At 30.5% G+C, this 14,459-nt stretch overlaps 1 protein-coding gene across 1 annotated transcript in view; it reads left to right on the top strand.

Moving 5' to 3' along the window:
• LOC134722852 (uncharacterized) overlaps window positions 1-14,459 on the top strand; it is a 239,738-nt gene that overhangs the window by 216,057 nt on the left and 9,222 nt on the right. The window contains exon 9 of the mRNA XM_063586483.1: window positions 13,014-13,427. Coding sequence (XP_063442553.1) covers window positions 13,014-13,427 — 414 coding nt within the window. The remainder of the gene's footprint in view (window positions 1-13,013; window positions 13,428-14,459) is intronic.

Genomic DNA, 14,459 nt, shown 5'->3' with positions numbered 1-14,459 from the left:
TTGTACAATAATAATTTAGATAGCATCCAATTGAATTTCACTATAATATTTACAGGTTTAAGTTTGCCTATATTTATTGTTTGAAGATGACAATCTTAAGTGCTTTAAGCTTTAAGTTTGGGTAAATATTTATACAAACAAGACAAGCAAGTCAACAAAAGTTTTACTCTACAAGCTTTAGGAAATTAGCTGTAAAAGAAAATATTCTGCAAATTTATAAGTTACAGAGATAATGGTACATATATTATACATACATAGAATAAATACATATTTTGGAGTTTTAAGTATGCTTGAATGAGACACAGAATACTCATTTAATGTGTACATGGTGTATAAAGGGTATGTGTGAAAAAAATGTTGCAGGATTTGAAATATAATTAAATTTCCATTAGCTCTTGCACTATCATATTTGGTATAAATTGATTTAATAGTCCCATACTTACTGACCATGGCACCATAAGTTTTTTTGGTATGAAATCATCATCTATTTTTCTTAAAGTATGTTTTCTATCAGCATGTGGTAATTTAATTTATTGAGAGAGAGAAAAAGCAGGACATTGAATATATATTTCAAGCTGTCATTATATATGGTGTGATTGCCACTGTGACCAACGACTGAATGATGTACAGTGTATGGGTCTGTATGATTTATGAAGAATGAGCAAGATTCATGATTTTATTGTACACTCTAAAAGTTTACACTGTTACAAGTGGCAAAACCCAAACATGAGAGGCACCTCACCTGACAAAATAGAATTCAAAGAGCTATCTGATTGATTGAATGGTGTTTAACGACACTTCCCACACTGTTGTGCAAATACACGGAGGTCAGGTTTTATTGGTTAATAAAGCTACAGTGTCCGTAGAAAAATTCCATACATAATTTTTTTGCCAAAAAATACCAAACAGAAAGAAAAGGGGCTTCATACCCCAAGCCGATGTGTAATTATAATCATTCTGATCTATTCTCCGAGTAAAATATATATATTTAAATAGTTTGTTTCTTTTATTAAATATTTGGTTATGGAGAAGATGCAGCTAAAAGTACATTTAAGTAAAGATCAGCAATAATTTCCCGATGACTGAAATTTTTATTTCTGTTGACAGAATTACTTCCCTTTGAAAGTCACTTGTGCGTTTGTAAACAATGTCGGACACAAACAATTGTGAAACACGTTAACTTTGACTCAAAAGTGCTAGCGTGTAGAAATGATGAATTTTTGGGTCAAGTTAACGTACAGAAAGCTGAATATTAATATTTTTCGAAAACTGCTACTCGGTTCATGTTGTAAATACCGTTTAACTGTAAGACGTTGTAATATCTGAAGGTCAAAGCATTTTTGGCACAATTCAGTCGAAAATCTCCGTTTATGTATTTAATCTTTTTATTCAAAGGAGGCGAGTAGCACTTTTCTAATACTTTGGTATATAAGCTACCCACAGATAACAATATTTAGAAAAACAAGACTGTCTACACGCTAGCACTTTTGAGTTTACTGTTTTCACGTTTATAAATAGATTTTGAGTGTCACGTGATAACCACGTGATAATTTGAGAATGTTATTTTTGAAAACGAAAATTTATATTGTCAACTTACTAGCAAAAATAAAAAATATAACAAATTACACTATAAAAGAGTCAAAAAGTCTTTTTTATTAAAAGTCGAAATTTAAGTATCATTTTTTCATTTTTTCGAAAATACAGCATTAACATACCCGCGTATGAACTTTCAATTCTAGGATAAGATTTCTTTCAAAACATAGTAAAACCTTCATAGTTTCTAGAGTAAACCATCCTTATTTTTAAAAGAAATTCAAAGTGTCCGTAGACAGTTAATCTAAAATTATAATCATATAAATGATTATTCAATTCAACGCGAAAAAAACTGACTACTTGGCTGGTGATACACTCGGTGAGGAAGGATCCATCAGCAAAGACATCGATCTAGTTAATTTTTTTTTAAATTTTAAAGAGATATAACACTTAGTTTTATGATGATGTTTTTCTAGTTTTATATAAATCAATCTTGTTACTGTAAATGTATATCATGCGTGTATTTTCAAAAAAGATGCATGGCAAAAGACAGGAAAGCGCATATATCAATAAATTGCTACTTAGGCAACTGCAGACAAATAAGTTCAATAATAAATTACACCATATAAAGGAATGCTCGAAAGTGACATATATTAAAATGTTAATACATAGCTCCGTGTAGTATATCTGTGTTTCCTCCGCTATAATTGATATATATTGATACTTTTTATAATCGTTTATAAATATATCTTTTATGTATTAAAAAAAAGGAACCAAAAAACGTACTCACAAATACATTTTTATGTTTTCATATTTTAATAAATATTATTAATATGTTCCGCCTTAACAAGTAGCAGTAACCAACTAAATTAACGTGCAGGAATAAAATATGCATCGGAAGTTTTGACAAATGTATTTGATATTTATTCGATACCTCACACAATATAAATGAAAATATCTCAAAAAGTAATTTTGACATGTCTATCTCATCACACACCCGACGATAAATGACTCGCATTGCAATATAATTATTTTAGAAAATTAAAATGCGGCCACATTTTTCTATTAGAAACCTACAGGTGTTAAACATGTATGACATCCTTCAATTTATCAAAATGATAAAATCTGTCAAAGAATATTAAATAGATTTCGAAAGAAACGGTCATCTTCGGACTGTTTTTGTATGTTAAATGCGACAACATAATCTCAGTGTGTTTTGTTTTATTGTACATGTAAGTTGTTAAGAATGCAAAATTACAAAACACTCTTTTTTCTTTCTATGTATATAAACTAAACATAGATACTAAGTTTAATGGGTTTTTTTTGCCAGTCGAACATTTCGTTTTCCATAAAACTCATGAGCGACGCTCGAATAAAAATAGTTAAAAAAAACTAATTGTGTACAAAATGGAAGAGCATTCAGGATAATTTTGAAAATTTTCTTCATATTAAGTTTTTTTAAATTGAGAATGGAAATGGGGAATGTATCAAAGAGACAACAACCCGACCATAGAGCAGACAACAGCAGAAGGTCACCAACAGGTATTCAATGCAGCGAGAATTCCCGCACCTGGAGGCATCCTTCAGCTGGCACCTAAACAAATATATATACTAGTTCAGTGATAATGAACGCCATACTAAACTCTTAATTGTACACAAGAAACTAAAATAAAAAAAATACAAGACTACCAAAGGCCAGAAGCTCCTGACTAGGCGCAAATCTGTATTGATCAACTGTGGTTTTTGTAGTTCTAAACATGAAGATTAGTAGTCTTACCATCTTATACTATATTAACAAAACAAGGAAAGTAAAATAGGATTTTTCTAGATAAATTCCAGTCATTGAAAAAAGTGTAAAATTTTATGTTAAACCCCTGCGAAATAAATGTGACTCAACTCAAAACGAAGTGTGTATTAGAAAAAAGACGACAGCCATTAATTGAGGGCCTATCTTTTTATTCTCTTCGAAATTTGCATGATAATGGAGAAAACTATTTTCGTTAGCTAGAAAAGAAAGTGTTTTTATACATTTATTAAAAAAATCGATTTATGAAATATAATATCCTTTGGTAAGATATACCATTTTTGTTTAAAGTATAAACTTTACCGGATTGTTGTAAAGGCATTTATCATATATTCTCTACATAAGTCCAATTAAATGAAAGAATTCATTGCAAATATTTTTTAACATTTTTTTGTTGTTCGAAAAAATCGGTAATCTTCTGTATAGTTATATATTAAATTAATAATAAATGCATCTATGATTTGTTTATACACATTGGTTCACATAATTTCACAATTATAATGTCTTAAAAAAAGAGTCCATGTACTTGTATTCAAGTTTATGGTAAAAAAATTCGGTCCAACATTGCGCAATTATTCAAATATGTTAAAGTTTGACGTCGCGAAAAAATATCCGTTCAAGTGTAAAGCAACGTGTAGGTCCATAATCCATCAGATTTGACTTAAATCCATATAGTTCTATTTATAAATTTGTATCGTTAAAAATAAAAGAAGAAGAATAGATTTGAAAAGTATACTTTCATCGCCAGGAAACCAAGGTATGAAACTAAACACTTCAAAATTATGTTTACCAATCATATTACATCAACTGCTTAAAGTAATTTATTGTTTGCTCATATTTTTTGACAGTTTGTCAAATATAATAACAAACAATAATTTTCCACCGCTTTGGAGCTATGTGATGCACGTTTCACAAAAATATAAAATATATCGTGTCTTATTAAATTCATTTTGTTTTTAATATAACAAATCAAGCGTCATTCACAAAATAAAGGGATTTATGGGGGATTACTCAAATTATAGTGTTAGTGTTAGTCCAACAGAACTTTACTTTTTCTGACTCAGAATAGACTGAAGATGTGTTGTACAAATTTTAAGAAATTTAAAAGGATACTAAAGATTTTAACTTTTGCAAATGTTTTAATGTTTGTTTCAATCTTGTTTCTATTACTGGCGATTATATTGTCTGGTGGGTCATATTCTAAATCAGTAAAGTGGAATTTGTATGACAGCGGTACAGACTATGGGACAGGCGGTAAAACGTACAAATTATATGCTTATCAAACACTCTGGTGTAGATACGATGCTTATAAAGGAAATGGGGATACAGTCTACTCTCAAGCTTACCGGTTGATCAATTTTCGGTGTAGGTACAGAACATTTCTTTTAACATTCATAGAAATGATGATAAAATCTACATGGAAATATATTATTAGGAATAATATAGCAGTAATGTTTAATTAAATTGAAAATCCCATGATTTTAATTTTTTTTCCAAAACTTATTGATACAGTCTTACTACATTATATTGCGATGTCAAATTATTATGAGATATCGTATTGACTGTTTGTGCTTTTCCGTTTATATTTAGATGAATGGCGTCGACTGCCTCGAACAATGGTTTTGACATCTATTGGAACTGGGACAGGTTCATTTGCTCTCCTTGTAGGGGCGGTTTTAATGTCCGTTTTGAAGAAAAAAGATATGTTTGTCATATTCTGCTGGATAATCTCTTCTCTTTTGGCAACTATTGCAGGTAACATATTGCAAAACTGTTTATATAGAATGGTCGATTATCTTGGTAGGAGATTTCTTGTCTTCTTATCAATTTTATATATTTAGAACCCAGTTATTAATTTTCTTTAAGGGAACAATGTGTTCTGTTAGTTTTCTTATTATATTAAATCTATCCCAAAATTTAACTCCGGTGTTTTACATCAATGACATAATTTTGGGACAATTCAATGAAAAAAAGATTTATACGAAAAACAATATCGAATTTTCAACAAAGATTACAAAAAGAGAGGCGAAAAATATCAAGAAGACATGTAAACACCTAAGTTGATAGTGCAATGACAAAAGTAAACAACACATAATATAGAAAACTAAAAAATGCAACCAAACCTAACAAAATCGTGGGTGATCACAAGTACTTTGGCAAGTAGGGATATCGTAAAATTAAACATACGAAAACCACTAATAAACTGTAAACAAAGGTTTAATAAAAAAGACGAAAGATATCAAGAAGTCAAAAAACAAAGTGACAATGTCATGGTAAAACACAGAAGATAGACGAAAATTCAAAAACATAATATAGAAAACTAAAACATGCAACCTAACCCAAAACAAAAAAGTTATCCAGAATTAAAGGTTAACTATAGTTTATACTTTTAGAAAAACTAAGAGTATGTCAATGTTATTTGTCTCGAATTTTATCTTGCAGGATTTTGTTTGACATTTGCAATGAACAAATATTCAACACATTACCATTCTATGCTTGATCCAACTTTCTATATATGAACCAAAAGCCTTTTATCTAGACGAAGATAATTTATCATCAGGATTTTTTATGGCACTGATGGCCTTTTCATTTTTCTTCATTTCTTCTATGATGGATATTATCAACATTGTTGTTTTTATCAAAACAATGCACTCAGAAGGGAGACTGACAGTTTCAAAAGTTTAACCAAAAAGTGAAATCATTGGCAATGAGGTAGAAGACATGAACATTCAGGATATAGTTTAAACTTATTATTATTATTATTTTATTTCAACCGATTCATGTCAAACATGTGTAGTAAAATGTATATACATTCGGTTCACGCCCATATACCAAGGTACCGAAAACTGTATATATGACTTTTTATCCTGGTCTGGCTTTTAGTAGCAAAACAATACATTTGTAAAGACGACTGGCATTTTCAAAAGAGCAACCGAAGAGTGAAATAATTGGTAATGAAGTAGAAGAAATGAACATTCAGGATATAGTTATTACTTAATATTGTTTTTTTTTTTAATTCTTTCAACATATACATGAGAAGTAATAAGTACATACATACAAAATAAGGTACCGATATCTGTTTGACTTTTTTTTTTATCCTGGGTTGAGTTTAATATCGTAGCAGCTACGTAGCTGCTATCAATATCTATGTAGCAGCTAGTCTATAGCTACAAGTTCAATAGTCAAAATGTTCGTAGCACTACGTAGCAGCTACAATATAGAACGCGGCGCTGGCTTCGCTTTTAGTAGCAAAATGTTTCACTCTTTTTTTCTGCCTTTATTACTATTTGAATATTATTGTTTCATCTACAATTTATCATACTCATTTTTTTTTTTTTCATTTGTCTTGTTTAACAATATATGGATATATGTTATAATTGTGTCTCCCACAATCATATTCAGTGTGATAAGATAAAATAAAATATTTAAATGATTAAAACGAAAGAAGTCAGGACCGACTGCTCGGGAATCACGTGGGTATTTACTGTAGTTAAACACTTACCTAGATTGCTAATTATACTTAATATTTCGTTTTATTCCACAACTACACTAGCAGTGTCTCTACTCTTTTTTATTGAGTGTAAACTGTCGATTTAGTTTCAAGCATGATTCAGAAGGTATAATAAATTGGCTGACAAACGCTATGTGTTTCAGTAGGTACTATACATTGGCTGACAAACGCTATGTGTTTCAGTACGTACAAAACATTGGCCGACAAAAGTTATTTGTGTCTGAAGGTACAATACATTGGCCGACAAAAGTTATTTGTTTCGGAAGGTACAATACATTGGCCGACAAATGTTATTTGTTTCGGTATGTACAATGCATTTGTTCACATAAGTTATTTGTTTCAGTAGGTACAAAACATTGGCCGACAAAAGTTATTTGTTTCAGAAGGTACAATACATTGGCCGACAAAAGTTATTTGTTTCGGTATGTACAATACATTGGCAGACAAAAGTTATTTGTTTCAGGAGGTACACTACATTGGCCGACACAACTTATTTGTTTCGGTAGGTACAATACATTGGCCGACAAAAGTTATGTGTTTCAGAAGGTACATTACATTAGCCGACAAACGTTATTTGTTTCGAAAGTTATTTGTTTCGGTAGGTACAATACATTGGCTGACAAACGTTTTTTTGGTTTAGAAGGTACAACACATTGCAATATATGCATCATTGAAATTTTGATCTGCACCATTTCTTTAAACACATTGAAAAGATAATAAATATACAATATAATATAAATAAAATGATCTGACTTTATACTTGACGTATTTCAGATTAGTAAAAGCCAAAGGTTGTTATGCAGATTTTTAAAAAGCATACAATGAAAAATATGCATTGGATTTTTTTGAGCATCTGCTAATGTTAATGTTTCATGGCGAAGTGTATATCGAGCACCTAATTAATAATTTCAAAATAAAACACGATTACATGGCTTTTTAATGTGACAATACTATGTTTTCATAAATATGAAATATTTGTTTAATCTAAAAATGTTTAAAATAGTGATTATATTAGATTCTATCAGTTTGCACAAATAGGTAATTAATATAGAAATATATGATCGCTATTTTGTATATCGATATTTCAAAACGTAATAAATGCCTTTTGGTCTCTTGTGGAAAGATGTTTCATTAGCAATCATACTACATCTTATATAATGATGTAATGCCATATGAATTTGAAAGACATGAAAACATTACATATATTTAAAATTTATAACTTATAAAATATAAGGAAATACGTATTAATATATATTTTGCTGATATTAGAATTATTGTATCCTCTTATGTTATTGGAAACTTTTTTCTTCATTATTTTTTCTGTTTGATTACACAACGTATCTAATTGAAGTCCATATCGATGTTAGATCACGTACTTTAAGTAGAAGTTGTTATGTAATCAAGAAAAGTGTTATATGACCTTGCTTTTTCAATACCTCATCCATGTCAATTCTGAGACATTTATATTCTCTTTTCATGATATTTAAGAAATAATTGATGCCAGCTATACTTTATTGTAGTTTTAACATGGGTAGGCATTATATTCGTGATTATTTTTGCCAGAGCGAGGGCTAAAATAACAAGTATTTAACTCGGCGTCGCAAGGTTACATTTGTTAGTTGCAGTTATTGAGATGCACAAAGGTTTATAAAAGTATTGAAATATGATGCGTTTATATTATATTATATTTGGCAAAACCTTTTCAACTTTTGATCTTCAGTGCTGTACAATTTTGTATTTTTTTCGTCACTGGTGAGTCTCGTGTGGACTAGACGCGTTTTTGGCGTATTGAATTTTAAACCTGATGCTTTTTGTTATCTATTGATCATGCTTTTCTTTGTCTAATATGTTCTGCTTTTTATTTGTATTGTAGTCCTGTAATTTTTTGTTTTCATTTTAATGTTATATTTAACTGTGCCATTAAAGTGCGAGGTTTGGCATGCCTTAAAACCAGGTTTAACCCACCACTTTTATTTCCCTTTAAAAGTGTCCTGTACCAAGTCAGGAAGATGGCCATTGTTATAATATTGTTCGTTTCTGTGTGTGTGTTGCATTTTAACGTTGAGTCGTTTCTGTTTTCTCTTATTTTTGAGATAAGACGTGGCACGGTACTTGTCTATCCCATATTCATGTATTTGGTTTTGATGTTATATTTGTTATTCTCGTGGTGTATTGTCTGTTGCTTGGTCCGTTTCTGTGTGCTGTTGCGTTTCGGTGTTGTGTCGTTGTTCTCCTCTTATATTTAATGCGTTTCCCTCGGTTTTGGTTTGTTGCCCCGATTTTGTTTTTTGTCCATGGATTTGTGAGTTTTGAACAGCGGTATACTACTGTTGCCTTTATTTATATCATATTGACTGACATTTAACCTTTTTACTATAATAAATTTAAATCGAATAAAACTATTGTACTGTACAATTGAATTGGCGATAAAATCAGATTATTACATGGCATTTTCATATCAGATGTTTTATCAGCCCATGGTTCAATAGTAGGCCAAGATCCGAAGTCACGATGGCTAACTATACATTTGATACGAAAAATTACATGTTCTGATCATTTTTGTATGCTTCAACAATGGAAAAAAATAACAGTTTAATGTGTTTAGCCTTTAGTGGTTCTCACGTAGAAATTTAAAAAGTGAAAAGTCTACGGACATCAATTGTAGTACATCCGATATGAAATCTTTTGAGCATATGATGCACGCAACAGAATACAAACAGAGCAGCATGGTACATTTTTTTTTTATTTTAGAGATATAAAAAATGGTACAGGCATTTTCGAATGTAGAAAATGGTGAATTGAACCTGGTGGATTGAACAGAGCAGCATGGTACATTTTTTTTTATTTTAGAGATATAAAAAATGAATAAAACATAAAGAACACTGTTTGGTGCCTTTTGATTTTTGATTTTCCTTTTTGAATTTTCCTCGGAGTTCAGTATTTTTGTGTTTTTACTTTTTACTTTACAAAACATTAATATTAACTTCTCCAAACAGTGTTCTTTATGTTTTGTTCATTTTTATGTCTCTGAAATAAAAAAAAAATGTACCATGCTGCTCTGTTTGTATTCTGGTTTTATAGCTAGCTAAACCTCTCACTTGTATGACAGTCGCATCAAATTCCATAACATTGTCAACGAGGTATGAACAAAACAAAAATACTCAAAGGGTAAAAATGTAAAAAATAGGGGTAACTTTCTAAATTAAGCTTGAAACTTTTGAAATTGTGTTTATTGTATCATTTTATTTTTAATTGTTTTGTATTTTACATAATACATTTTATATTGCAATTACAATGTAGTTGTTTTATTTCTAAATATAATTACTCACTTTTATTTCGTGCAATGTCAATTTCATCATAGGGCATTGTTTCCACAATCAGGGGTTCATTAAGGGATGTAAATAAACTCAAAATTTGTGTTACAATTTAAATAATTATTGATGTATTAATCTAATTTGCAGTATAAAACCAATAATAGGTCAATGCTATAAAATATATTTGTTTTTGTATTTGGCACTAACATTCGGAAGGGCTCGATAAAACCACACCCTTCCTCAGTTACTCAGTCTCATACAAAAAAGTTGATATTTTTCTCACATTGATCTTATATTAAGAATTGAATGCTTCTTTTTATAACTTTATTGGGGTGTAAAATCGTTGATCGAAGTGCATTTTGTATGAAGCGCGGAAGCGATTCATTATAAAAATATGTGCACGGTCATCGCTTTTACAAGCCTATGAAGTTATAAAAAGAAGCATTTAATACTTATAATTACATTTTTTATAGCTAGGATAATGAAAACACGATTTTTTTTATTTAAATCTCCTGTGGACTTTATTGTGGGACCTCGTGTTATCATGAATGAGAAGTTTGATTGGGTGATATAATTGCTTGAGGAATAACACGTGATGGGCAGTTAGCCAATCGGAATAACGTTATTAGTGTATCATAATAATTGTTTTCACCCTTCTTTAGTTGTAATGTTTTACACTGAAAACTTACTATTCAAGTGTTTTTTTACGAAATTTGCCGAATATCGGAGGAATACCATACAAATAGATAACAATACGTAAAGCCAAGTGATAAAATTGTTGCATGTAATAAATTTTTCGTATTAGACCGCTTAACTACGGGGCGCCGAATGGGACTCATGTGGTTTTGTACTCAAAATTCAATTTTGTACGGACAAAAGTGACTTTTGTTTAACAAAAATGAGTTCAGTCTAACAAAATTTGTACCATACTACAAATTTAAAATTTTGTCATACAAAATTATCTATCAGCGGACAAAAGTCACTTTTGTCATGACAAAATTCATTTTTGTTACACAGACTTGACTAATTTGAAAATGGGGCGACAAAAGTCAATTTTGAATCAAATTAGTTAAGTTTGGTTTCTGTGAACTAATTTGCATACAAAATCGACTTTTGTTACACAAAATTGACTTTTGGGAAACCAAATTTGACGAAATTGCCTTTATCTCAACAAAAATGACTTTTGTGCGACAAAATTGACCAATGTGATCAAAAAAATTGACAAAATTGACTTTTGTGAGACAAAATTGACCAATGTGAGACAAAATTGACTTTTGTCTCAACAAAATTGACAAAATTGAATTTTGTCTCAACAAAATTAACAAAATTGACTTTTGTCTCAACAAAATTGACAAAATTGATTTTCGTCTCACGAAAGTCAATTTGGTCTCGCGAAAGTGAATTTTGTCTCACAAAAGTCAATTTTGTCGTCACAAAAATGAATTTTGTCGTCACAAAATTGACTTTTGTCTCAACAAAATTGATTTTTGTTTCAACAAAATTGATTTTTGTCTTAACAAAATTGATTTTTGTCTCAACAAAATTGACAAAATTGATTTTTGTCTCAACAAAATTGACAAAATTGATTTTTGTCTCAACAAAATTGAAAAAATTGACTTTTGTCTCAACAAAATTATCAAAATTGACATTTGTCTCAACAAAATTGACAAAATTAAATTTTGTCTCACAAAAGTCAATTTTGTCTCACAAAAGTCAATTTTGTCTCACAAAAGTCAATTTTGTCTCACAAAAGTCAATTTTGTCTCACAAAAGTTAATTTTGTCTCATAAAAGTCAATTTTGTCTCACAATATTGAATCTTACCTCACACAATTGACTTTTGTGATTTAATTTCCATATCAGGTAACAAAAGTCAATTTTGTATGCAAATAAAACATATTTCATGACAAATATGAATTTTGTCTACAAAAATGAATTTTGTCATGACAAAAATGAATTTTGTCTACACAAATGAATTTTGTCTACACAAATGAATTTTGTCTACACAAATGAATTTTGTCATCACAAAATTGAAGTTCTCACAAAACAAGTCTGTATCACATAGTTTTGGTAAGACAAAAATGATTTTGTTATGACAGAATTGAATTTTGTACAAAACCACAAGAGTCCCATTCGGCGCCCCGTACTTAACACCATTGTGGAAACATATTGAATTCACATAAATGTAATGCTAAAATCATACTGTAAAATTATATGTTATTTACTTTAAGTATATGATACAGTATAAAATAGTTATACTATTTCTATACATATAGATTCTTACATTGATACCAGTGGATTATCGGATTTATCCAATCGAGATAGTTTAATTATCAATTTTAAAGTTCGAGCCGCCTCGGCGAGTACTTTAAAATTGATAATTCAACTATCGAGATTGGATAAATCCGATAATCCACGAGTAACTATGTAAGAATCTGTTTCTCTAATGATCAAAAAGACATTTTCTTTTTTTGTTTACCGAAAATCCCCTTCGAGTGCCTTTCACATTGCACGAAGTTGTCAATTTCATTAACACCTGTTATCATATTTTGGTTCATCCAGTTAGCCAAAAAGGTCATGACCCTTAAAATCATCCAATGATCTTCTGAGATCACCAGCAACCACACGTTGATTAAATTTTTTTATACAATGGGTTCGAAAAGGGGATAAATTTCCATAGAATTAGAGAAATTGAGTTATAACATTGATTGGCAAAACTGTTTTGTCACTGTATACATTAAATTAGGCAAATGTATCTAATAGTTTCTAGTTCTTCTAAATAAATTTAAAACTACGCATGCTATCCATAACTTCTACTTTGATAAATTTATATTGCCATTTTATGTTTACAGATTGTCAGGTACCAATAATAAAAACCCCGAACCTTTATAAATACATACCCCTGACTGACAATGACATTGCTATGGGAAATCCAGTTCGACAAAGTATTAGGTTTAAAGTAAAAGCCAACAACGATGCACACGTTGCTTTGCTGTCTTCAAACAATCCAAACGATCCTCTTTATGAGATAGTATTCGGTGGTTGGAGTAACACACAGTCAGTCATCCGTGACAGGAAACAGAGTGCTTGGCAATTGGCAGTGTATCGTGGACAAGTGCTCAATTCAAATGCATTTAGAACATTTACCATTAAATGGAGCAATGCACGTATTATAGTAGGAGACGAATCGGGAAAGAAACTCATGGAATGGACTGATACCACAAACCTATACACAATCAGAAATATTGGAATTTGTACGGGATGGGGTTCGACTGGAATATGGTCCCTACATATATATCGTCCTTTTCTATTTTTTTGTGCATAAACATGTAGTCACATTCATTCTTTCGGTATTCTTTTTCCTCCGACCTATGGTCGGTCAGTTATTTCATCAATTGGATAAAATTTATCAAAACATTATATGAATTAACGAAATGAAAATATTTTTAATAAAGGTAAATACAATTGTTGAAGGCCGTACGGTGACCTATAGTTGTTCATGTTTGTGTCATCTTGGTCTTTTGTGGATAGTTGTCTCATTGGCAATCAAACCACATCTTCTTTTTTATACTAGCATTTTCCATGTCCAGTGGTCCGTTAAAATGGGGGAAATCTCTAATTTGGCATTAAAATAAGAAAGATCATATCATAAGGAACATGGGTACCAAGTTTCATGTTGATTGGACTTAAACGTCATCAAAAACTACCTCGAGCAAAACTTTAACCTGAAGCGGGACAGACGAACGGACGAATAGTCGGACGAACAAACGGACGGACGAACATAAGGAAGGACGAACGGAAGCACAGACCAGAAAAAAATGCCCATAAACGGGGCATAATAATGGGGCATAAAAACGCGGCATAAAAACTCGACAATTATTTATCATTTCCCAAAATGTTTGGATGACAGAACTGTTACATACCATTTGTCCTGAACTTTTGTAAATACAAATAAACATCATTCTTTAGAGAAACCAGAATCATCGCACATTTATCTCTTTCATTACCTTTGCTGACAAAACACTAAACATTCGACAGCATTGTGTTTCGCAATAAGCAATTGTCAGTTGACCCCTTATGAAGTTATTGCCTTTTATAGTCAATTTAAAACATTAAAAAAAATTAAATTAAACCTAGCCACAATTTTCAAAAGGCTATCTTGATTAAAAATGTATTCGATGACACTACCAATCATATCTTTGCATCACATCAAAACACCGCTTTGTATGACAAAACACATATTGTTCGTGTTGTTTATTCTTTAGTTTTCTATGTTGTGTCATGTGTACTATTGTTTT

The sequence above is a fragment of the Mytilus trossulus genome, chromosome 6 (genome assembly GCF_036588685.1).
Source record: "Mytilus trossulus isolate FHL-02 chromosome 6, PNRI_Mtr1.1.1.hap1, whole genome shotgun sequence".
NCBI classification, from domain to species: Eukaryota; Metazoa; Mollusca; class Bivalvia; order Mytilida; family Mytilidae; genus Mytilus; species Mytilus trossulus.
Note: the sequence above shows the minus strand (reverse complement) of the source record. Positions and strands in the feature narration are given on the sequence as shown.